The 25280-nt window shown below is 45.7% G+C and overlaps 1 protein-coding gene across 6 annotated transcripts in view; it reads right to left on the reverse strand.

Moving 5' to 3' along the window:
- LOC111266806 (latrophilin Cirl) overlaps positions 1-25280 on the reverse strand; it is a 263176-nt gene that overhangs the window by 80376 nt on the left and 157520 nt on the right. For all 6 annotated transcript variants that reach the window (XM_022844624.2, XM_086971117.1, XM_022844610.2 and 3 more), the window contains 3 exons: positions 17119-17157; positions 10976-11168; positions 8230-8336 (listed from right to left, as the gene is read on the reverse strand). In XM_022844624.2, coding sequence (XP_022700359.1) covers positions 8230-8336; positions 10976-11168; positions 17119-17157 — 339 coding nt within the window. The remainder of the gene's footprint in view (positions 1-8229; positions 8337-10975; positions 11169-17118; positions 17158-25280) is intronic.

Here is a 25280-nt window from a genome sequence, read left to right on the forward strand (position 1 = left end):
GCACAGTTGCTGTGCCTTCAGCTCACCATAATCAGAAAGTCATATACGAAGAGGCGTGTCGAAGTACGCTTCCTTGTTCATTAGATTGAGTATGGTGTAGGAGGCCGAAGACCAGCTTGCTGCAGCGTCAAGATAATGTCACCGGACCCGTCACCTACGCTGTACAGGGTATAACGCATAGGAGTTCGGCAAAATTACTATAGCTCATGCACTGGGCAGTTTCATCGCTTAGGAACTTCCGCCATAGTCCTGTTACCGTACCGTCTAACAGTGCCCCTCTATTACCCCTTACTCGGTCTAAAAGCACAGCCCTTTTTCCTTCTTTAGAGCTCCCCCGAAATTATTGGCACTTCGTCTAGCTGGACGTGGTGGTAGCAGACTCCGTAAACATGGCAGCAGACCTTCGATGTCCAGAGGTGCACCCATGCACATACACACACACACACGCGCGCCAATGGCCCGCGCAGCCAATGTTTCGCTTTCATGCATATCGAGATACTTGGCCCCTTCTGCGTCAAGCACGATAGCCCATCACAGTTACGTCTCAGCCGATCGTCCCAAACATCATCGGTAGATCGGTTTGGAGCGGATACGAAACACCACTCTGTCGAACCCGAAAAAAAAAACTGGGCACCGCACGAACGAAGCTCGTAGAAGGACCTGTTAAGGCTATTTTTTTAGTTTGATATAATATCATATATAACAGCATATAGTTGTTTGCGAATCGAAGTTTTGGGTGCGAGAGACCAGCAGGGAGACACTGTTATTTGTCACAGCAGTTCCGTCAATGCTTCTCGCAGTTATATTGTTGTCTCTGAAGATGGTTTTCGAGTATGTGGATCGATTTCCAAATGGATCGCGCGAAAGTAAGCCGAAACGGTGAGAGGGACGGTGGAGGTACCATGAGTGCTAAAGACGTTCGGCGATAATATTCATCTCAGATTACGGCGGTACGGTGGTCAATCATTTGATTAACGATAGACGGCCGCGAAATAGATCGGGCCGGATATTTGCTTGGCTAATTTGATTAAGCCAATTTCACTCTCGTTCCAGTCAGCGAGAGAAAAACAAAGAACACTTGAAGCACCCGGCTCCTACGAGCGAAAACTAAGGAGAGAAACGAAGCAGCGAGTGAATCCCCAACTGGTTACAGATTCGCACATAAAGGCACCTTTCCATAGTAGTATATGAAGAGATACGCTGGCAATTGCCCTAAATCGGTGGGGAGAAATCGCCTACCGTTATGGAAAGGCGTTCATTTCATGAAATCAAAGACGCGACATACGATAGCACAGCGTAGAAATACGGTCAAACTACATTAGTGCAAATCTATTAAAGCAGCTTAATCAGGATGGTCGGCCATTCGTCTTGGCGTCACCAGGAGGGCTTGGTTGAGCGGCGCCCGCATCAATACGAAGCTCGTCAGGCAGTCTCCTTGGTGTTCGACATCCCTTATCTAAGTTGGGCAAGGCTTTTTATTTGATGTGCCTGCGCGGTATGTGATTTTAGGCAATGCGGTCACGTCGAGTTGTGGGGTCGGGTATGACCGTCATCTTCATGTTTGTCTTCGTGATGCAATTAGAGGTGCCCCTGCAAATTTGTCTACGTAGTCCCTCTTGGCTACCACTGCTACAGTTACTATTACGGTTAATACTAATTTCTATGAATCCGAAGGCGATGCAACATTAGTTATATTGTATAAGTCGTTGATTGCGAGCGATCGCGAAACAGTCAGTCGTAAATAGTAGATCGTCGTTCGCGTTTTTGGTAATTGTCATTGTCAAGTCGTGTAGAATATATATATATATATACGTGTGTTTGTGAGCGATTAATACATCTAAGGCACCTTTTGCCAGACACATGTTTACCGAGCGATCGACTCGAATCGATCTCCATGACAATGTCAAAAGTAATTTCCATAGATAGGACCCAGACTATCCTTCAAGAATCGCTACGAGGATGGGTTAAATTAAGGCACGTACATATGCGCATTGTTGGTCTGCTGCAGAGTTAGCTGAATTCTGCATCTGTTTTCTGTCGTCTCAGTCTCTGTCGCTCTCGATGTCGAATACGTGGATGGAACATCCATGCGCTCAGAAGCACATACCTTTATCGTTAGGTCCCAATGGGTCGAAACAGGACAGCGACGGGGAGTCAATGCAACCTTTAACGTCGACGGCAACTACAAAGAAGAAGTACGACGACGTACGCACTAATGACAAAGTGAGCCAACCGAGCTAGCGGGGGCAGAGCGTCGGCTTAAATATGAATTTATTTCCTGCCGCTTGTGCCAACTCTCTAGCCTGGCCAGCGAGCGTTTTCCGTCGCTATAAGATCGCTACTGTGTGTCGTTTTCGTAGCTTTTATCCTTCTCGACATTCCCACCGCTGCCCCTGGCTTCTTCGTCTCATTCAGTGTCATTGTCGACCAACAGTCAAATATCTCGACAAGCTGCCCCATTACATTGCCGCACATGGTTAACTCCCTTGCCTCTGCACACCCATTGCTATGCCTCTATACCATTTCATACACAATGAACAAACGGACATCGACGACCTTCCCTATTCTACCTCCGTTACGCAAAAGCAATGACGAACAATATTGCTATTTAAAATCAACTTCAAACAGCACTAAGATAGGTAGTAACAGCAATGGCAACAACAGCAACATCGAAATGACGAGGCAACAACACGCCGACAAGACGGTCCTAGAACCGCTGAAAACATTCGAATTTCTAGCAGAGGAAGCATCTATCAAGCAGATAGGAGCAACGCCAATGAAGACACCAGCGGCTCCATGGGATGATAAAATTAAAGAGGGCAGAAACGACGACGACGACGACGAGGCTAACAAAAAAAAAGCGCCTTTACGCTGGGAGCATGAAGTCACAAGCGCAGACTCCCGCATTCGGAAACCATGTCTGTCGCTACCGGCGGTTCATTGTCGTACAAGCAGGACACGCTTGTACAGAAGCAGATGGCGGGCACGTTCAAACATGTTCGCGCATATCAAGTAAGCCGATTCAGGTTCGGGGAAGCGGGCCTGCAGGACAGAGGTAGTTTAGATGGATCTGACGGGTTTGTCTCACTTACAGTTCGTTAAGACAGAAAGTATTACAGAGCAACTGCACGCGCGAGCTGCATTATGGGCAGAGAGTAAACAATGATGAAACGGCATTAATCCATAAAGAACTCGAGAAGAGACAGACGTCTCTACCGAAGCGCACATTGTTTCAATAATATCCTGTTCGGGCAAATTTAAGAACCGATAGCACTAGTTAGCTGTTCGCCGGTATCGATGTGCATGAGAATGAGCTATGGCGCAGATGTTACGTTCTGACTCTAGTGAGAACAGAGTACGATGTCATAGTACGGCAATCGCCGATACGCGTACGATTTAAAAAAGCTGCTGCTACTGCTTGAGAAGTACGTCCGCGCATGTGTGTGTGCACATATATCTTTATGATACCTACGATTTGATGATGTCTAAGACAAATTGACAAGTGGAATAGGTTGCACGTGAGTAACGTTATTCGACAACCGGGAACGCTTCATTTCGACATAGCTGTTATTGCTACTACAGCTGCGTATATAAACGAAACACTAAATCAACCCCTTTCGACTGTCTGCTTGTTTGTTAGTAGGGTTGAACAATCGGTGTATCGGCGATGGTTGTAGCGCCAGGCTCGAGCAAGCTTACTCAGCCCCTCAATGCAAAGTAAAGTTTATTTTGCAGCTCTATCAGCGACTGAGCTCAGCGTGTTCATTGTTGCGTATGTGCGTCTCTGTGTATCTGTCATTTTGTTGATGCTTTGGTGTTCACTTTATACTGCACTGCCACCTTTTTCGCCCTCCTCCATCTCAGTTCGCCCCATCTGTATAATAATACTTGGCAAATAAACAAGTTTTTGACATCTCTTTCGCTCTCTCTAACTCTTTTTTTTTGCTTTCTCTATCTTTATCTCTCTCTGTCTGTTTGTCTGCTTTGTTTTTGCAACTGACTGCCAGTCTTGGCAAGCAGCTGCCTCTACGGTTGAGACTTGCCCACAAGCCGGACGGCCGGCCTGCCGGCGATGGCACACTCGCCTTTATTGCAACTATTGCCTTGCTTGCTATCCTACTCGACTAAACCTTGTCCTCTCCTAGTGCTACAGAAGCTGTACTAGAGTACTGCAATTTGAATATCTTGAGGCAAATAAGCAGGCCTGAGCAGGTGTCCAAGGCTTCCCGAAACTGGCGTTTCCGCTCTCTACTTCCAGCTTGTTGACGGCTGCTGGCGAACCAGAACGAACTCAGCAATGCGATGCCGCCACCAGTTACAACAACATGAAGTAAAAAGAGATCCTCCGGTCTCTAGTGATGGCAAGGCCTATGCACTCGGCGGTGAGTTGATATAGCTGCTGAGGCAATGTGCATTCTCCGAAGCGTGAACGCGCGTGCTACATAAAAGTACAATATTCAGACACGGGTCTCGAGTTACCACAGCATAGGTATATCGACACACAACCAAGACCAATGCTGGCGACGTTCTGTTGGTATTGCTCGTGGGGACTCCGCGTATGAGAGAATTCATACTGGCCGATAGAAAAACTGCGTTAGATTCGAAGTCCTTCTCCGCAGAGAAGCCATCACCAGGATATTTAAATTTGACAGCAATTTTCCGAAGTAGCTTCAGGTGAGACACAAAATGAGCTAGGCCATTGTACGTGTAGAGAATGTGGCCCTCTGTCGATTTGCACAGTTAGGTCCCCTTGACTTGTAATGCCTAACAGGCCAACTCAGGCACGAGGTGATTGACACAGACGTACTCACCAAGACGTGAAGATAGAGCTAAATAATACACTGTAATTGATGTTATAAGTACGGACACGACACGTTTTTAAATATAGGATTCCAAACAGATCTGTTTCCCTTACCAGAGTGAAAGAGCAGCGTGCAACGACGTGCAAGATACATTGGCCGTGAATACATAGAAAAATGTCATTTTCATCAATGATTCAGTGAAGAAAGTGACCGTGCGGTACGCGTACAGCGCCTTCTGTGTAATTCAGAACGGAAGCCTCTTGCTGCAGATATATCTTTTTGCAAATCAGACCCTACCGCCGCCACTGTCTTCCACTCTTCAGGCGCTTACCATTCAAGGTGCTTATGGTATCAGTGGACGGTCAAAAAACAAGGTATAGCAGGAAATCTGCCTACCTATGAGGCGAAAAACAGATTCGACACGGCAAGATATACTTCGTGTTGTTTTATACAGCTTCTAGAAATGATATCGATATACATGTGTATGCTTCAAGGTTTTACCATTCCCTTTCGCCGTCTGTTTCCCTCAATAAGATTGTTAGGCGATGGCGCGTTGTACTCCACTAGGGACAAGCCAACGACTTGCGAATGCATGAGACCAGTAACTATATTTAGTAGCTGTGGCCATCTTTGCCACTTCTGGGCGACTGGGCAGCGGGCGGAGGCTGCTTTGTTGAGACAAAGATGTTCAAGTTCCTCTGAGCTGGAGAAGGTAGGTCGCTACTCCAGTCTCGGCCGGGCAGTCAGCCAACAACAACTGAATCCAATGGATACCAGTCGCTAACTGTCCTTCTTTCACTCTCTTTCGAGCATAATGCTCTCGTTCAAGGACTGAGGACTCCGTAGAACGCTATCGCGGTTATCCCACACCGACAACTCATACGAGAAAGCTGGCGCGCCATACAGATATGTTATAAATATTTAAGCAGTGACGTGTCTTGCCCACGCAGCTTGCCATCATGATTGCTCAGTCGCTGGCTGAGTTGTCTGCTTGTAGCAGGGGACTTAAGCTTTCCGCCTAGGCGGTTATAGCCTAAGGTCCCGCTGTTTGAGAGAAGTAGCCACTGCAATAGCGACGGTGGCTACCTCTGCAATTGAAGCACGGCAAAGAAGAGGACGAAGAAATTTCTGCAAAAGGCGCTGGCGAAAAGACGGCAGACCGCCAAACGACAGTAGCAGCCGTAGCCATGGCTAAGGATCGCGGCCCTTCGCGAATACTGAGATATTATGGGGGCGAAAAAAATCACCGGGAAAAGAATCGTTCAATGCTACTTATGCTGGTTGGTTGACTGGCTGGATAACAAACCTCTCTCTGGCAGGCAGCCTCACATACCGGCGTGCAGCAGCAACTACAGTGGCAAACGCAAACAGCTCAGCGGGAAATTTCAATTTTTAAATATCTGCCAGTCGACCAGGCTAAAGCAAAGCAAGCTAAACTGTGCAAGGCCTTCAAACGGAGCCCTCTTCGTCCAAGTGGCTTCGCGCCGCCGCTGCTGCTGTCATCTTTTAGCTGGCCGAGTTCAAAGCGTGTGCCGCTCATAGATCAACGGGTCAGCATGGCGTTATAGTAACTGTCGTTGGTGCCGTGGCGATGTTTAACGAAAAAGGAGTCGTCTTAGCCCACGTGGGGGCACCGCAAATCGGATGAAGTGAATGGCGGGCAAGTTGGACAGGGAGTAAGGGCCAAGGGAGAAAGGAAATGCCGCTGCTGCACTTCGACGGCGCCATCAAAGAGACCGTTTAGAAAGAATTGGATACCGCACGTGCGATAACATATTTTCCTACCTCAGTCGTTCTCGTCGTCGATCACTGACTCTGGCTGTTTCTTCATTACTTCCAGTGCATAAACGATTCTCTACAATGGACCGTGTGATTTCGTTCTCTAAGAATCTACGCATTTAAGGCCATACGGGCTTTAGCATGTGCTCCTTGACCGGCGAGTATGTGGTTTTAATACAATTACTCAATTGTCTCTGCTGTCCGTCGTCAACAACACGAGCGCCACCGCTTGGCTGATGGCGACATGACTCGTTCCGCTTAGCAAAAGCGGTTTCGTCCCATCCGATTCCCGTCTTAGTGATAGACTGTATATGAATCACCGCGGATGGGGGACAATGGCATGCTGAATAATCGGATAGCATCAGAAATCAAATACCGCTACGCAGAAACATCATATTAACTCCCAGCATGTCAATAGAGAGGAAGGTAGAGCGGCCATTGTCACGGCTGAGCTTGTTATATCACACGAACTTTTCTCGGGACCACGTTATGTCTGCCGAGCTAATTTGATTATGCGCAACGCTATTAACTTATTTCTGTTAGTTTTACTTGAAAAGCAAGAGAAGTTAAACGCATTACACACAATCGTGCGGGAAAAAAAACATGTTGCTGACTACATACGAAACGCTTCGAGTAACGTTTTTTTCTTTTTTCTTTTTTTTTTTTTTCTAGCCTCTTTCTACCTGAAAAGCAACGCCTTGTTAGACGTCGAAGCGGGATCATATCAAAGCTTCACTGTTAGTCACCATATTAATACTTTTCTGTCGTCCTTTCTACTATCTTAGCTGTTTATTCGGTTTCGTTGAGAAAGAAATCGAGGTTGAATGTAGAGTTCTCATAGGTTCTTGTGTAGATGGCAGGCACCGCGGTGTAAGATATTAAAAACTTTTCATCCACAGCCACCCACTCCCACGCGTTGAATCGACTTTTTACCTCGGCATAGGGCGTCCGCGGCAAGAGCAGACCAAGTGGAATGGAAACTGCTGGAGGAGTCGAGGTGTTCATACAGTCGAGCAAAGCGCGCCATAAGGGAACAAAAGGCTACCCATATGACATACATAAGGCAATTGGTTGGCCGTCTGAAGAGAGCTGAGACTGATAAAGCTACGAATATTTGAGTTAACTGTATCTTCAGTGAGACTCATTGACTTGAAGCAGCAGTGGCAAACGGCACCATTCGCTGCACTTATTTAGCATTCTTAATCCGTGAGTCGTTGTCGACTAACTTGCACGAGTAACGATTTCATAAGACTGCTCGTAAACTGGTCATTTTTTGCTAGTCTACACAGCGGGAGGATTGAGGCATAGATATTTTTGTCAATTTGAACATCAAGCTATAGTACTCTTGGCCTACGTATCCCTAAAATATTGCCAGGGAACTGCTGAGCACGTCAAACTCCTTACTTTTTCTCTTCTCATCGTTCTTACTCGTGTCTTAATCTACCTGGCTGCATTGACTAAAGATCGTAGATGAGAACAAGTAGCTTCTCGCAATTGGGCTTAAATCCTAAATGATGCCCACCGCCGACACAAATGCAAGGGAGGAAAAGTCTCATTTAAACACCCAGGTTGTCAAGTAATAAATAATTGGCAAGGCAGCGCTTACGGTACAGCGTTTTGCTTTAATAAAAACGTGAACGAAACTTACCAAGGGTACAGTTGTACTGGACTTCCAGGTACTTGATAGTTCCGGGGCAAGGATCATCAAAGTTCTTTGCGGACACCTGCACACTGCATGATTGCTTATTCATGCACCTGCAACACAGACAGAGTTAGTAACTTAAATCATAATGAGGTTAATGGGTGCTTTAATCATAAAATGGTGGGGCATCGTTAATCTACTATTGTTCTCCAACACCAAGTTTTTCCTTATATGAGCAGTTTTTGTATAGCACGGGACGACACTCAACTGTAGACGTACATCTCCGTATGGATGTGTGAATCGATATAATCCAATGGCATTATTTTACATGACAAGCGCGCCCCTGATGTATTCGCAGATATTAACGCGCGCAGACGCAGATCAAAGGCGACACAAGATCGAAATGGAAATAAGCAGAAAGGATAGAAAACTTGGTGTCCGTACTCGAACGGAGACCCCCTTCAACCTGTCGGCTGGATTCGAGCGCTGACAGCGGATTAGAGCATACGAACAAAAACATAAAAATAGAAGCGTTACGATCCGAACGCAAAAGCACCTTATCGAAAAGCTAATACGAAACAAGGAAAAAGAGTAGCACCGTTTCACCTCTTCCCTTTGAACGCCGGTTGGTTGGCTTACTCTTTGTATTGAGAAACGCGATAGAATCTTACGGACTTAAGCAAACGCAAAAGGAAAAATGTAATGGATATCGAATTAGGATCTGTCTTTCGTTTCGGCGTCTGGACAGTGAGAAAGCAAAGCGCCTTGGACCCTACACACAGCGAAAACGCAAACGATACGACGTAGTCGATGAAACGGTGAAGATGACGAGATTTAAAGGGCTTCCGTAGAAGAACTTCGACACGTTAAAATCATTTAGCAGAGGAATTTCGCCGACGAGTTTGGCACGTCGTTATCACAATGGAACCGCCTCGCATCGATACGGTAAACAGAAAAGAGCAGGAGGAAAGAGCCGTAAATTGAATAATGTTCTACATTGGCAATTTGTCGCCGCCGACCAAACCTGTCCGTTTTTAGTCCATATATATATATATATATATATATATATATATGTATATATATATATATATAGAGAGAGAGAGAGAGAGAGATACCGGTCTAGCGGCTATGAAGATTCGACAAGCAAAGTGGGTCTCGTTCCTATGTTTCTACGTCTGAAAGCTCTAGCAGTAGTAGAGGTAACGTTGTATGCGGAATACACAGCGCCATAACCGACCGCTACTTGGACTTCTTGGGCATATTGGCGAAGGAGGTCCACGGAGGAAACCGGCAGCCAACGCAACTTGGTCTCTTCTATCGAGTTACGTTGCCACCGGCGAACTGCCAAAGGGATAATCTGGCCAAAAAAACATGCGGGCGATGGATAGGGTCCGTGTGATACTGACATGAATTCGATGAACTATTTTTCTGCTAAACAAACTTTTTAACACAACAGTAACCCCGAGCCAGAAGTCGACCGAAAGCAAGAAAGCTTTCAACACACTGAACCAGCCTGATATGGGCTCATAGATAGAGAAGTGAGTTACCGGAAACAATGCATTAGCTATCAGCTATTCGAGTGTCGAGTGGAAATTGAAAACGGCACAGGATCTTCGGTGGCCGAAGGAACGTGCGTGCGGCAACTCTTCTGAGAAACAGGTGATCCTCTTCAAAGTCAAAGCTTTGACAAAATTGATTCGTCGCGGCGGAGGTGACTTCGTGCCTGGAGCATAGCCAAGCAAACGTCTACCAATAGCTATGAAACTCAACAATAAGAACCATAAATGAGAACAGCAGTAACGACGAGCTGCACGCATAGTACACAGACCGGCTCATTGCAAAGTATCACGATTAGCAGCAATACAACGTCAATATGTATATTGTTTTCCTTTTACATCACACTTCATCACATCAGTAAGTCACCTTTAGCGCACAGGATAATGGCACTCATATCGGAAACAATGACTGGTCTATGAATTGTCACACGTTCAGTTTCGGGCCCGCAACGTTGCCAGACGGAGCTGGAAAAGGCGGCCGGAAACATACGCCATCTTCAGGTAGCTAGACCGTGGATAAACTATTCTACAAACTGAATCGGAATGTGAGCGATCCGATAGAAAAAATATAACGAGATTATTCACGAGCGCCTCATACAACGAAGCAGCGCGCACCGATATCGGCCCGAAGTCAAACCTCCATATTTCGCTCACATTAGTTTCTGTATGTGAATCATAAATTAGTTTAGCTTATTTCGACGATGAGGACAACGGTGACGCAAAGGGGGCTCAGTAGTGCAGCATTTACGGAATAGACGGGGAAGCGCAACCAGGACAACAAGCAAAAGCCCGCATCCGTCAGTGTGCTCGCTGTTGCTACGAAAACTACGAATACGTGACGATCGCTCCGATGCTATCGTACCAGACCAACAGCGTTATATCATGTGTATGTGTTTTTTTTTTGCTATGGGTAATTCATTGCTATCGTTGGGCTTATCCTTTGGACGATCTAGGTAGACAATACGGATAACAAGACCTGTAGATGACAATACAAGATCGGCTGCCGGCATTCGACCCATCTAGACAAGTCTACATTCACATTATACTTCAATAGATTACAAAATAATAATATGATAGATATGCATAAGTAATCTAAGTAGATGTGCTCTTCATTAGACTTGCTTGATAGTATGTCCGTCTTGGAGTAATCCATTATAGGTTAAATAAAGCAAAGGGAAAAACAACTGACAACTTACTTTTTCTCCATGATGAGGTGCGATTTCCACGACATGCAGTTGACAGACATGTCTATTTTAGCCAGCGGATTGCAAATGCTGACGCTTAACCGGCCGTAGTTAGCGCGCACCAAATGGATGTTATAGTTGTCCTTGCAGGATATGTTGAGAGTCCCGCCCTCACACGCGTACTCTGTCTTGTATTGGATCCGGTCTGAAGCATATCAAGAATCGGTAGGCAAGCGGCACAAAGAGGAAAAGTAAAAAGAAAAACATAGGTTTAGTGCGATGGTAACTGTCTGAGGTGTGTCTATAGTATTTAGTTGGCAGGATCGAAGCGAAACAAAATAGGTTAGGGTCGTACCGCTCAGGCGGTATCAGTAAGATCATATCAGGCGGATAGCAATAACAAAGTACGATCAACCGAGGGAAAACTATAACGTTTTAAAGAAACAAGTCACGATAGCGATAATAAAGAAAGTTGTGCGTAAAAGAATAATGAGCCAAAATAATGTTAAAATCTCGTAGCATCCGCGTACTTTGAAACAAAGCTGGCTGGAATTCATTCAGCAAATTGATACAGCGGCTCTTCGTAAGCCGTGCAGAACACTCGAAAGAAAATGGTACCTGAATATACAGATTTCCACGAATTTCGACTTTAATAATCTGAACATTTTTGAAGTAGACGGTGTCGATCACGTGCTTATGTTGGGCAAAGCACGGCTGAAGCATTTCATATCTGCTCTTCATTCCAATACCCAGTGAATCTTCCTTTCGGAGGGCTGAACTTAGCGAGACGAGGTTGGAAGAGGTTAGGAGTGTTCCTGCTGGAACAAAATGTCACCGTGACATGATATTGCCATCCACCTGTCGCAGGTTTCATTTCGGTGTCTACCACTTCTTTAAGCCAAGCAAGCGAGCGTCGGTTGGTGATGAAACGACGTGAGAAGCTGAACACCGAGTTCGAAAATAGAAGACTGCCTTGCTAGCCAGTTTCCTTCTGGGTAAAGCTTATAGCGAACCGTTTGCTCCCGTTCGTACTACTGTTGTGAAGACCGAGGATTGTGGAGTTAGCTTAATCGAGTCTCCTGTCTTCGTGGCTGCACTGTTGATTGTATGGTATTATTATCTGTGTATAGCACAGCTTTGTATCGTCGGCAATATTAACTCTTGCTCGATATTAACACTAGCGCGCCTGCCGTCGTCCCAGCCGTCTTGCTGGGTGCCTACAGTGAAGACACTGCTCCGATACAGTATTGGATTTGTCTTACTTACCATGTACCTAACATACTCTTTCTGTCTCTTTGTTGGTTTGTTCTTAGTCGCTTGCTGCGAAGACTTGTCAAACGAGCAGGCAAGAGCTACAAAGTAGTGGGTCAGACGCTCCCTGGGAGCTCATGCCATCTCATGTCGTTTCCCCAGACGGTACAAACAGAGTCCAGACGGATAAATGCTACGACTATGTTGATTCTACCCTATTCTTACGCTGCCGCTATTGCTACAGTCGCTATTGGCATGACTGTGTTCGTAAATGAGACAGGTGTGGAAACGCTGACGTTGGAGTGAAGCATTCCACAGAACCCACCACATGGAAATCGCGTTCAAAGCGAATGCTGCCAACCAAGAAGAATTTAACTTAATTCTTAAAAAGGAGAGAGAGAGAGAGAGAGAGAGAGAGAGGGAGAAAGGGAGAAAGATGGAAAGAAGCTCTCATTGGTCGCGTTCCGTCGTCCCTAAATAGAGCATTGCATTACATTGGATTTAGATAATCCACGGCTACGCAGACAAACGCTATGTCCCTATTTTATTTTAATGCTACTAGACACTTCGGACTGCACATTGGTTTGTGGATGCTTTATACCGTTTTCCTCGTTGCTCATTCTTCACAGCTACGCCCACTCTCTGGCTCCTAGTGCTAAGAACGCCTTTGTTTGTCTTGAAAAGCCAGAGGCATGTCAAATATTATTTTGATAATGAATACATTCAGGTACATGATATTTGCCAATGCCTTCCTTTGATCCTCTGCTGTCTCTTCCAGCCTAAAGATGCACAACCTACAATTAATGCCACTACTCATTGGGTTCAGACCCAACGAATTCGCGGTGGCGTCTGCTTTCATTCCAGTGACCCGTTCTACCCTAATTCGTTGCATGGTCATTTCGCTATACAATTCCCGGATGAAATTGCAGCGCAATGTAGTGTACAAGCACGTAAGTTGGTAGGCTGTATTTAGTCAGGAAGTCAGCGTCAGCAGGAAAATGGCGCACCACTCCCAATGGGTCCTAGAAATTGACAAATAGTGGAGTCGTCGGATTCCCCGAAAGGATCGTTCCTTTGCTGGCTGCATGGCTACTTGGTCGGCGCCGTAACGCGGTGCTTCCGTAACTCTCATAACATGCAAATGAAAACAAAAGCAGCAACCCCTCCCCCTATCTACGTAGAGCGTAAAGACGTTACAACGTTTGGTAGTTTTAGGGCCTAGCGCCAATGCCGGTAAGGTAGGTAGTCGAAGACACGACGGAAGAAGAGCCACCAAACTCATTTTGGACAGCATTCTTTCATCTTGGCAGCGGCAGCGGTAGCAGCCGCAATAGCATCCCTAGCAGTAAGGAATAGCAGCTTTCTACCCTCTGGCAATAAGACGTGCGGGATGTCAAGTAGACGTCAACCAGGCAACCAGACGGCACCGTTACGTCTTGTCGTTGGCGTCAGCGTCTTCGTCCAAAGTGTGTCTGCCCCTGTGAACCCCATCTGCGAACTGCCACACGGCATCTATGAGTGAAACGAGTCGTGCGTACAAAACATCAGCAACATTCAATGTCACGTGACTAGGTGTATAGAAGCATCCGACCAGCTGAGCGAACAGCCACCCAGGCAGTATATTCCTCGCATCTATTCGGAAGATTCAAAAGCCATATTTCTAAGGAAATAATGCATTGCTTCACACAGTCACTGTACGTGGGCGCCAAGGTGCAGTTGTCGTATTCAGCGCAGTGCGATCCTAAGCTTCTGAGCTGCTGTAGAAAGCAGAAGAAACACGTTCAGAAGACAAGCGACCGCGACAAGCAAAGAGAGGCTATAGGATGTGAAACCAAATGTTTTTCCTACTTGAATAAACCCTGCGCCCCCTGCTCCTCCCATGGAAGATTCGAGAGTTGCCGGTGGCCGGCTTAGTTAAGCGTTGGTTGTCACCTTTTCCGTTATATACCCGTCTATTACCAGCGATATGAAGGATGACCCCTCGACAACATCTAAACCGGCTGGCTGCCGCCAGCACAGAAAAACAACTATTCATGCTAATGTCTGTGTATGCTGTGGACATACCAAAAACAGGAAGCTGCATTCAGGGCGTCGACTCCGTATTAACGTAACGATTGAGAGTTTTCCAAGAAAGTCGAAGGCACTTTCCACGGTCATAGGGCACGGCATGACGCTACTTTGTCGTAATATACCTACTCTCCATGTCGAGACCAAAGCCCCATGTGTAGCCCCTACGGCTGGTTGAAATCACCAAACCTCCTAGAGCCGAGCCCGAATGCACAAGCTCAGAACAAATTTATTAGAAAAGACAGCGTGTCTCCCTAGTACATGTACTTCATCGATCGGAGACCGACCCAGAAAAAACTAGAGGTTCGGAAAACTTAGAAGGTGACCGTAGAAGGAGAGACCATCGAGATTACCACAATAAAGGCCTGATAAAGAGAAAGAGCGCCATGCTAGTAGTCGGAAGACGCACGTCATAATCCAAAAAGCTGATCGCCCGTTAAGGATCTACGGAGAGTTTCCTGCATGGGGTCGATTTCTCGCAGCAGGGAACCGTCTGTTCCCGTTAAGACTATCGCTGGTTGCCGAAGTTGTGCGTGTAGCAGTAGAATATTTACTGCAAATAGGATCGGTATATGGGGATGAACGAGAAAGATAATTGAAATCGGATAAGATAAAATGCTAGCTAAGACACTCCTTGACCTATACTTATGTATCAGAAATGTTTGAGAAACATGATGATAGACCGTAGAACTCCTAAAAGGAACACACACTAAATTTAAATTCCAGTGCTACTATTTTCTTTATAAAAACATGCATCTATATGCTCGAATTAGGTGCAGTCAACACGAATTGATTATGACTTGACATCGCCCTTTCAGAACATCAACCATACATATTGCATACAGTTTGCTCGCTACGTATTTGGCGAAGGCGAAGACGGACGCATCAAGTCTTCGCCTGATGCAGCAGAAAAATCCAGGTATCGAGTCTCGGTCATGCATTTTCCTTCTCTCTGCTACATGCCTGTTCGCTCTGCTGCTTCATCCCTACACCTCGCACTATTCTTATAGCACAGGCTTGAACAGACGCTAACCTATGGGAGCCCACCAAATCGCACACATTTCTCCGGCACAGCACAAACAGCCCTCACCAATTGGGGTATTACCTTCTGTGCCACCCGCTTTTACCATCTGCAGACTCACGCAAGAGGTGAAACGGACTGGCTGGCTGGTTGGCTGCCAAACTGATGGTTACGCGCGAGTAGCGCTTGCGGTGATGATGGTAGCACCGGTACTGGTGTCGCTAATACTGGTGGCCCTCGAGAAACCTGTTGGTGCTGCAACCCCCTTGCGGGCACTGTTAAGGCATATCTTGGAATGGCCACGCCGCCCAGGTTCTAGGCGGCAGCCTTAGGCGGAGATGCGATTAGGAGGAAACGAGACAAAGAGAACTGGAGCTAGTTCAGCGACCAAGATAGTGGAGACACCAACAGTAAAAGCAGCCGTGTGCCATCCAGCAACGGATTGGGGGTCGCGAGACGCTCGAAAAAACGAACGGAATGGGTAAGTACAAGGAGGATTGTCGCTGTTGAGGCTAGCACGGATTTGCATACAATTGCACACTATTGCATCAGATCTTCCTTCCCCTGTTACGCCAATCCCCCGCAGCCAACGCTGTATTCCACTCTCTTTGGACGCCTCTATACCCGTTCAACTATACCCATCTTTCAGTCTCCGGGAGCCACCACGATCACTCGGTCCGCATTTTTCAGCTTCGTGAAAAGCGCCGGGCATCGACAAGCCTGCCGATGCCCCCTGCCGTCTTCGGCAGACCGAAAGAGCAACCGGCGGCCTCCACGCTCCCGACGCCTATGGAGGAAGTGGAACAGGCCCGACGCAGTCTTAAAACTTGCTCCACTGCTCCTTCGTTTCTTTCCTGTCTGTCTGCTCTTCTGCTTGCCCTTAGCTCGAACCCCATTTACCGTACCCTAAGCGCCATAGCGACAGCAATAGCAGCAGCAATAGCGAGCCTACTTACGCTTTTTAAACTTACAAAGACGCAATTTACATATAAAAACAGCCCCTCATCTTACCCCATCTGGTAGCCTTCCACCACCACTAGGCGTACTGTACCCCCCACTCCCCCGCCCTACACCGCAATGTATTACAGTTTTTTTTTAAACTGCATGGTAAAGGAGAAGGATGTAGGGTTTAGGAATACCCTTGACAGGGTTCCAGAAAAGAAAGGAGCCTCCGGGCGTTGAGCTTGAATAGCAGGGGAAACTGGGTTAGAAGTTAGACAGGAGGTTGCGCGTCTAGGGGGTAAGCCGCCAACAGCAGCAGCAGCAGCAGTTCGCTTGGAAAAAAGCTGCGGATTATCTATGGTACAAGATTGAGACGATAAGACTGGCTAGCCCATTGCTAGTAGAGAACAACCGAATAAGAAAAGATCATGATGAAACTCGCCTCAACCCGAAGAGAAGTCGCGCTTGAGACAGCTCCCATTAGACGCTAATGCATTATCAGAACCATGGTTAGCGTCATTCGATTTATTTTCAGCTATCATGTAGCCGCGTAATCCTTAACTTAATCATCGCAAGTGACGAAATACAAAAAGATCAATCAAAATCTAATAGAATTACCAACTGTCTAAAAAAATGGTACTACGATAATCTCTGGACAGTTTTGTCAAATAACTAACTGAAACTTATGGCTTAACACCTGCTCAACCGAAAATGACAGGAAATCTATATTTTAACCGTTCGTTAGTCTCACTGTATAGTAATCAGTAATGTTAGTCGATTGTGAGTCAGCGATCATATATATCTATTGAAACGCAAAGTTAGTTGAGGCAGTATTAATAGTAACAATACAGCGACATAAGAAATGATAGTTTACCTCGATTCCGGGGAGAAGGAGTAACTGGCGGGTTAGGAACTGAAATCGAAGCGAGAAACATAACGACAGAAGTATACTGTTTACTAAAGCATATTTTTGGGCTAGAAAAGCCGGAAAGCAAATAAAATTTATAAAGAAACAAAAAGAAAAAAGACGAAAAACGAGAGCCATAATGTTTTCTGATATGCTACCGGCGTCTGCTTATCGGGCTTACCTATTCGCCTAGAAGATATGCTAAGAAACACTGATTTATATATATATATATATATATATGTGTATATAAAAATAAAAGAACCTAACCGAATAATTCGATAACCTGTATTCTTAAAAGTTCCTCTAACAATAAATATTACTTGACAACAATTTCGGTGTCGACATAAGCAGCGGCGCTAGCGAATAGTCGGTGAGTGTCTAACGAACAGAAGTCCAAGTGGCTCAAGATGGCGCAGTTTGATAAAACAATCAGGGCAAAATGAGGACTGGTAGAAAAAGGGGTGATCTAGAGCTATCCAGACAGGCAGCACATTGCTGGGAGGAAATAGTCACGACTTAAAGGCCGTTCGAACAGTCATCCAAGTCTCATACCTTCTGCCGATATTGTATGCAATTGAAAGTCGCTTGCGCGCAGAAGGCTCCAGCTTCGGTCATGGCGCCGATCTGCGACAAACAACGCACGGACATAAATTTTCATTTTTATAATTCTACACTGGGATTAGGTTTAATGAAGTTCAGGTCAGCTTGAACGATACATTGTATCGTCATATCGAGTGGACACGAACGGTGCGCTATTTAAAACAGCATTTAGTGTATAACGAAAAATCCGGTCGCAAAAGAAGGTTCGATCGTCCAGACAACAATCTAACGTCATGAGCAGATCGTTCGCCCGTCAAGTTCTGTATATATTTCCCTACATAATAAATAGATGTGATGATTAAGACGCACACAAAGCAATAATCAAGTAAAACTTACTCAACCTGTAGCGCCCTCACATCGGTGGATAGACAGATAGTTGCAACGTAAACGAATCATGTTCAATAAAGTTAATAAAATTGGAAGTTGTTGCCGGTAATGACCGAGTAAAATGTAGTAACGAGAACTTCGCATTATTCTACGAGGGCCTATTCGTTTCACGATACGTTCAAAGCAGTATTCACCGATTGAGGAATACGATAAGATCCTATTTATATTTAATTATGGCGTCCGGTGAATCTAATGTTGTGCTAAATTAGTCGGCGATACGATCATAAATCTTTAATTGTATGCCGTGGTGCTTAAAAAGAGGGCAGATAGTGGCAATGGCAGCTAAGGCCGGCGTCGATATGCTAAAGTCCTCCGAGTTATAATATACTGCACGAAATAATTACTCTATTTCTAAATAATCGATAACAAGCGTCCTTAGTTCTTGGACGGGCAAAAATAATAATGTATTAATGCAATTGTTCGAATACATATCTGTTCAGAGGTCAATCTTTCAATGAATTCGATTCCTAATTTCAACGCTGCTGACACGCTGTTTCCCGAAGCCTTATTTAGGTTTGTTTGATTCGAGGTTATCGCTCCTACCAATCTTGGCGCCGTCTACAGGGTGCACTATTTGGCTGAAGAAAAATACGACACCCGCATCTAGCCATACTCGTAGTCTTTCACTATTGCTGCATAACCGCTAAATGGCAGTCCTAAACGTTTTGTCCTTTGCGTGTTGTCCGTTCGCCGACTCACTCTTGTCGCTTATTTCCTCCGTCCGCACACGGCTACGCGGTTTCAGCTAACAAAAAACATCACCTTCCAGTACTGATGCCGTTGAACTATCTCACTTATTCCACTTTCAACCCGATCTGCCCGATCGCGTTTCGATTTCGTTTTGCTTTCGTAACCTATGGATCCCCTAAGCAAGACCTCGGCAGCGCAGGCTCAGCCTAAGAACATGGAAAGGCATAGTAACAGTGCTGACGGTCGTTGTAGTGCCAATTTCGTACTGGTTACGTGGCTAAGGAGTCATTGCGGGTCAAGAAACACCTGCCCTTCCGGAAAGCTGTAAAAGGGTTGGTTTCTCTCTTGGCTACTACGGCCGCGGGTCCTGCCGCTGCCGTCATTACCCCAACTCTAGTCTATTGGCAGAACCGAGCCAATACAAAGAAAGGACGTCGACTCCGTACATCGTCTACGACGAATTTAAGGCCGCCGTCGGTTTGTGTTATTCGTTGTTTGGTGGTTTTCAACTGGTTGCCAGAGGGAACATAACGGCCTGTGGACGCTACGGGAAGACTGGGATACGGAGGCCGGTATGCGGGGATGAATAGGGTGTCCATCATGAAATGGGGTTTGTGAACCAGAACCCTATGTTGGATACTGGTATTTATATGGTAAAACATATCGGCAGTGCCACTAGTGTATAGGGCAGTTGTGGTGTCCAATAGATGAGTCGCCACCGCTGCCGTTGCTACCGGCGTTAGCCATCACAATTGGCGACGGGCAAACGAACTCATATGGAGTCATCGTTAGTTCATGGATGCAGTGGACTCACCCACAATAGTGTTATTATTGCTACTGTACTTTGTACCTTTCCTGCTACGAAGATCTTCCTATAGGTTTGTCAGCCGAAACGGTTCGACGTTCTTTCTTCCTTGCTTTTTGGAATCCCATACTAGGATAGATAGCACTGATGACCCTTTTAATCGGCACATGTGTCGACACAAAGACCATTACCCTTTTACACTCCCTAGATATATCGGTTTATTTAAGGCAACGAATACCCGCGCATTGGCCACACGAGTGATAGAAAGATAACGGAGATCGCGCAGAGAGGAGAAAAGTAAAAAAAAAAATCCGACTGATAGCAATTGTAAAATAACACTATTCAGAAATTCTACGAAGAGTGAGCTTTTCGGACATAGTAGAAAAGAACAAGTCGAAAGACAAAAACAACACTGTAATATGGATTCGTCACCGTAACCGGTGCGCGAATTACACGAACAAACAAACAAACGTGCTGTCATCAAATGATGACGAGAAATAGCGCCGGCGCTGCATGGAGTCAAAAGGGATCAAAAGGAAAAAAAAAGGAAAGTCTGCGTTCATGCACAGTTGCCCTCTTTCTATCAGCGTGTTAAGGACTGCGGGCATCTAAGTTTTGATTGGCGTTTCTGTTTCTACTGCATCCTGACGCATGTTGTTGATGGCGTTTCGTTCGCTCATAATCCCTAAGTAACAACGTCCCTAATCGACAACGTTCGTAGTCAACCCCGCATACCACCACAGACATTCGATCAGACGACTATCACCGAAATGTCAACATTCAATGCTTTTACTAGCATCGGTAATTGTCTAGCATTGAATAATGCCGCGGTACACTGTTTCTGATCAGTAACTTGAACAATCCCGTCAGTTGTCCGTCTAAAATACCTGTTCTCAAGTGGCATAGACGCATAGATGATTGAACACGCTTTGAGGCCTACTTTGACGATTGAGCTCTTTCCAAGGGACCTAAGCTGTAGTTTTCCCAGTCGGCTTTAATTAGTATACCTTTACTATATCCATCCAATCAACGAGACTTGAACGCAATAGTGAGCATTCGTTATATTTAGCATGCCACGTAGGTGACAAAAAGTATATCGAATAGTAAATATGGCTCTTGTTGTTGTTGTTGTTCGACGCGGCGCAATACACTTTACGTCACTGTCAACTGATCATAGCCAAAAAGGTATTACGTCTTCAATACGAGTTTTGCCCAGTTAGCTGGATGGTATGTGCAACCGATAGCGCACGAAAGCGCCCGTCCCAGCGGGATAGGCGCTGCGGCGGGCCACACCCTTAGAGCCGGGCGAGCGAATGGCGGCACTGAGGGAGGCAAAAGCAGTGGCAGTGCCAATAGATCCCACAGAAAACAAAAACAGCTTCTACTCTGAGTGAAAATCGCGACTTCCAAGAGAAAACTGTAGTACTACCGGTGGTGGAAACATTTTGAAACGAAGAATCTGCATCGACTACGGCGTACCAAGAGAAGCGGCCGCAAATAATAACGAGAACGCTAATCTGTTGGAGAAACAGTTAGGGAAAAGAAAGCTAGCAACCTAGTACGAAGAAACAGTAACAACAACGAAAAAACATGATGTGTAATTATTCTAGTTCTAGCGTTTCTAGTACTAGTTCTAACGTGGAATAACTTGGCGGCCGATGGGCAGACACAAACTACCAACAAACGCCACGACAACGCATCGGCTTCCGAGCTCGCTTGGCTCATCCGGCTGGAAGTGGACACATGACGGGCGTGCGAAGTGAACTTCCGTCAAGTTGCCGTCACTGTCGTTATTGATGCTCACCGCTACCATAGCAAACAGATTTTTCCTATTTATTTAAGCATACATATTTAGAATTTTGCGCCCGCTACGGCCACTGAGCATTCCAGCATACACCAAGTTCCAGCACGAAATGAAGCGTGTCTTCGTTTAGACTCGAATCCAGATCAACACGTGCTCCCTAAGGGACAGGTATTGATCTGGGTTTTTGACGTGTTTAGCAGTTAAATGCGCTATCACATGGATTGCAGGCACCTGTAACAGCAACCAGTGGCACACAGACGCTTCAGCACCCCCAACTGGGCCACAGCAAAGAGGGGTCACGTTTCGGCTTTTCTTGCTTCTTGTTTATTGTCGCCAGCATCAGGATAACGTCAAGTCGGCTCTTTTCTTATTAACGCAACCGGTTGTTAGTTAGCGCAAGTTGTTCCGCTGATTGTTTCGAAAGCAGTTGCTCCTTGTGTTGCTTTCGTAACTTGAACGGCTTCCCAATCACGTAACTTAATGAGAAAACACTAACCGTTTGAGGGAAAGGATATCCTGTGCGTAAAGTAAAATAGTAACAATGACGGCGACGGAGGCATCATGTATCTCAAATTTTCGGTTTTTGCTTATTCAGATTGTTTACTACTTTCTCATAAGCGCTGTGTACAACCGGCCGTCGTGCTGCCCCTATAAGGTTACGCCGATTGTAGCTTTAGCAAACCTAATGAAGATCTTTTCGCCCCCCCTTTACGCTTTGAACGTACCTATTCAATAGCGGCTATTCTCAGAATGTGAATTGAAGCAATTCTGATCTCAACCTGCACTCACCAGCTGCAAGGGAACAGCTATAGGATCACCAGCATCAGCAACAGTCTAAATGGTGAGAAAGTGTATAATAATACCTCACGTCTCGGACTGATGGAGGCAGAGTGCTTGGACGGGAAAAAAAACAAGTTTACATACGGGTTTTCCACAGCTGTTGTCAACAATGAAGTTACTTTTTACAGCTTGTTTTGTTTGTATCAAACGGCCTAACTTGGTTAGCCCGCCTACTACGATGTGACTTTCCTGTGGAGATCTCAGTGGCTTTTGGTTATTTGTATTTTTGCATGATACAAACGTTCGTGTACCTATAGGGTAACGGGAGAGCACTAGGTCAACGGATCGAAATCTAGGCTTTGGGAAAGCACTTGCGGTGGCAATAGCTGTCGATGTCCAACAGCTAAAACACGGCAGAAAATAATATGGACGACAATATTTTCTGCAGAGGTTTTGCAAGCAGAGTTATGGGTCTTTGCGAATTTGGGAAAGGAAAATTTGCGTATTACCCATGTGCCAGTTAATTGAATCTTGGTTCGTTAGCAAAATCTAGTAAATCCTTTATGTCCGGTAGAAAACGATAGTGTACCGGTGGTTCAAAAACTATTTACACGCGCAGTTCAAGCTTGATAGTTTTCCGCACGTAAATTCCGTCGTTGCTTTTTTACTATCGGGATCATTAGCATCATTTTCGTATTTGTATAAACACGCGTGGTCGGGGTCGTTACCATCATCACTGCCGCCAGAACTGTGTTATTATTATCATCATGGCGTTAACCGGGAGAAATTCACTTAAAAAGAGGAAAGCTGGAGCAGAAAACTTCGTCTCGTTTTTTTTTTTTTTCGCTATTGTTACTGTTGCTGATACGATTCGAAATTTTGCTATTTCTTGCAGCGGTCTGTGTCTCGAATAGACAGCAAGGATTATTTGATAGAGATCTACTGTATGATACAGTAGTTTGTAGTAACAAATCAACCAGAAGAGTTGCAATCGCATCAACAAACAGAGAGTCATTTTACTACGCTGAAGACGATTTGTCAAAAAAAAACAAGGTAGAAGCCGTACGACGAGCTCTGCATCTTGGTCCGACAATAGCAGAAGTCAGCAGGAAACGTTCGTCGTTCGAGAACACGCAATAGATAAACGAATGTGGCTACAGGAGGCCACTTGACAGAGAAATATTCTAAGTGGATTTAGTCATTCTCGTTATCTGATCTACGAGAGAAACTCGATTGTTCTTCGACTGCTACTGCCACTACCAACGCTACCTCCATTCCGGCACGGTCACACCACAAGCGCTTGTAGTGTTGACAACTGATTGCTGAGACCGCCCGCTATTAAACTCGTTACCGCCCAAAAATGAGCGAATCACCCGTCGATTCGCGGACATAGTCGCAGAAACGCCGCCGTTTCAAGTTTGACACCGGCCGCTGGCTGTAGTCGTTTCGGCAGTCCGCAGCCACAAAGAAAATGTACAGCTCCTTGCACGTTTATCTATTGATGTTGCATCGTCGTCGTCGCCAGCCCCCGCCGTCATCCATACTATGTAGCCCAGAAATATCAAAAGCTTTTGATGAAGCAACGAATCAGCTGCTAAAACTTCTCAGATATATTGTTGGAGAGTAGGTAGTGCTGACTGGCTACGTCAATCAACCCATTCGTTCAATGGGAACATGATAATCAAGTCACACAATATGGATAGCCAATCGTTGTTGACAAAAGAATTTGAATTTCCAGTTTAATGTAAACGACACGGTGGTGGAGAACCTCGACCGAGCTTCGTTCCGCGGTTAATGGCCGCGCCGCCATCACCGCTAATAGTTCTGCCCGTAAGATGTTACCGACTAAAGTAAATAATCAATGGCGGCTTGGGCTTGCCACGATTCTTAGTGCGACAATGACGCCACACGAGCTACAGCGGTGGCGCGAGGCGATCGCAGAGGCAAACGACGTGAAAGAAACCAACTAAAAACAAATCGCTTTGAGCCGCTGACGACATATCGTCGCGTCATCAGCCCGAAGTCTTCAGAATTACCAAAAAATGCTGCCGATGTCACAGACGCTTGCGGCAATGGTCGATGCGGGCTCCACTGCACACCTACATTTAGTGGGGCCACCGCCCTTTCAATTCCGACATACTACTCAAGCTGCGACTTACGTTGGAGTTCAAATTCTACCTCGCACGCTCGTGAATACGCACTCGTAGAATCGTCAAACACTTCGTAGGCGGTAGGTTGCCACATACAAACCGACCAACACAGAATGACGCATACGTCTAGACCAAATAACCTCTTAGTAATTTCCCAATCTGCCACTGTTATTGCTCAACCACAGCATCTGCTGCTGCTGCTGCTGCTGCCTCCTATTTAAAAGCCAATAATACGAGATTGATACTGTGCTGTGCAATGCTGCGCGCGCACACAGTTCGTAGCTGCAGCAGTGACAGCAGCGGTCAATAAATTAATCTGAGAGAGATCGGCTATTGCTGACGATAATTGTATCGTATAGTAATATGGACAAGGAAGATGATAATGGCAGAACAGTAACGCATTGCCGATGGCCATGTCTGCTCGTGTTTGTCGACGAGTCCGTATGCCGTCATAATACCACAGAGTCGTCGATTGGAGATATACTTCAATATGTTATTCTATCGGAGACGGATTGTTCGACTTCTTCGCGATTCAATACAGATTTAATACTGAGTAAGTGCCCTATGTATGTGAGCCTTTAATCATCGATCGACCTAACCTACGGACCGGCACGACGTTATAGCATTCTGTAGCGTATTGATACCTATATTCTTATAGACATTATTCTTAGTGTCAGCCGGTCATGATTATAGAAAATCTATCTCAACTTACGCGCAACACTGCGACGATGACCAGTGAGGTTCTTACGATTCGGAACAAATCATAGTCATGCATGCACGTGATATCGAAGATTTTGCGCGAAAGCCAAAAAAACACCGCCATCCGATTAACGGAGCAAATTAAATGTTGTCGGCGATGTCAACACGGCTTGGCTCTTCATTTTAAATCTATTTATTTGTTGGATTTACACAT

Source organism: Varroa jacobsoni, unplaced genomic scaffold (assembly GCF_002532875.2).
Source record: "Varroa jacobsoni isolate VJ856 unplaced genomic scaffold, vjacob_1.0 scaffold_120, whole genome shotgun sequence".
Taxonomy (NCBI): Eukaryota; Metazoa; Arthropoda; class Arachnida; order Mesostigmata; family Varroidae; genus Varroa; species Varroa jacobsoni.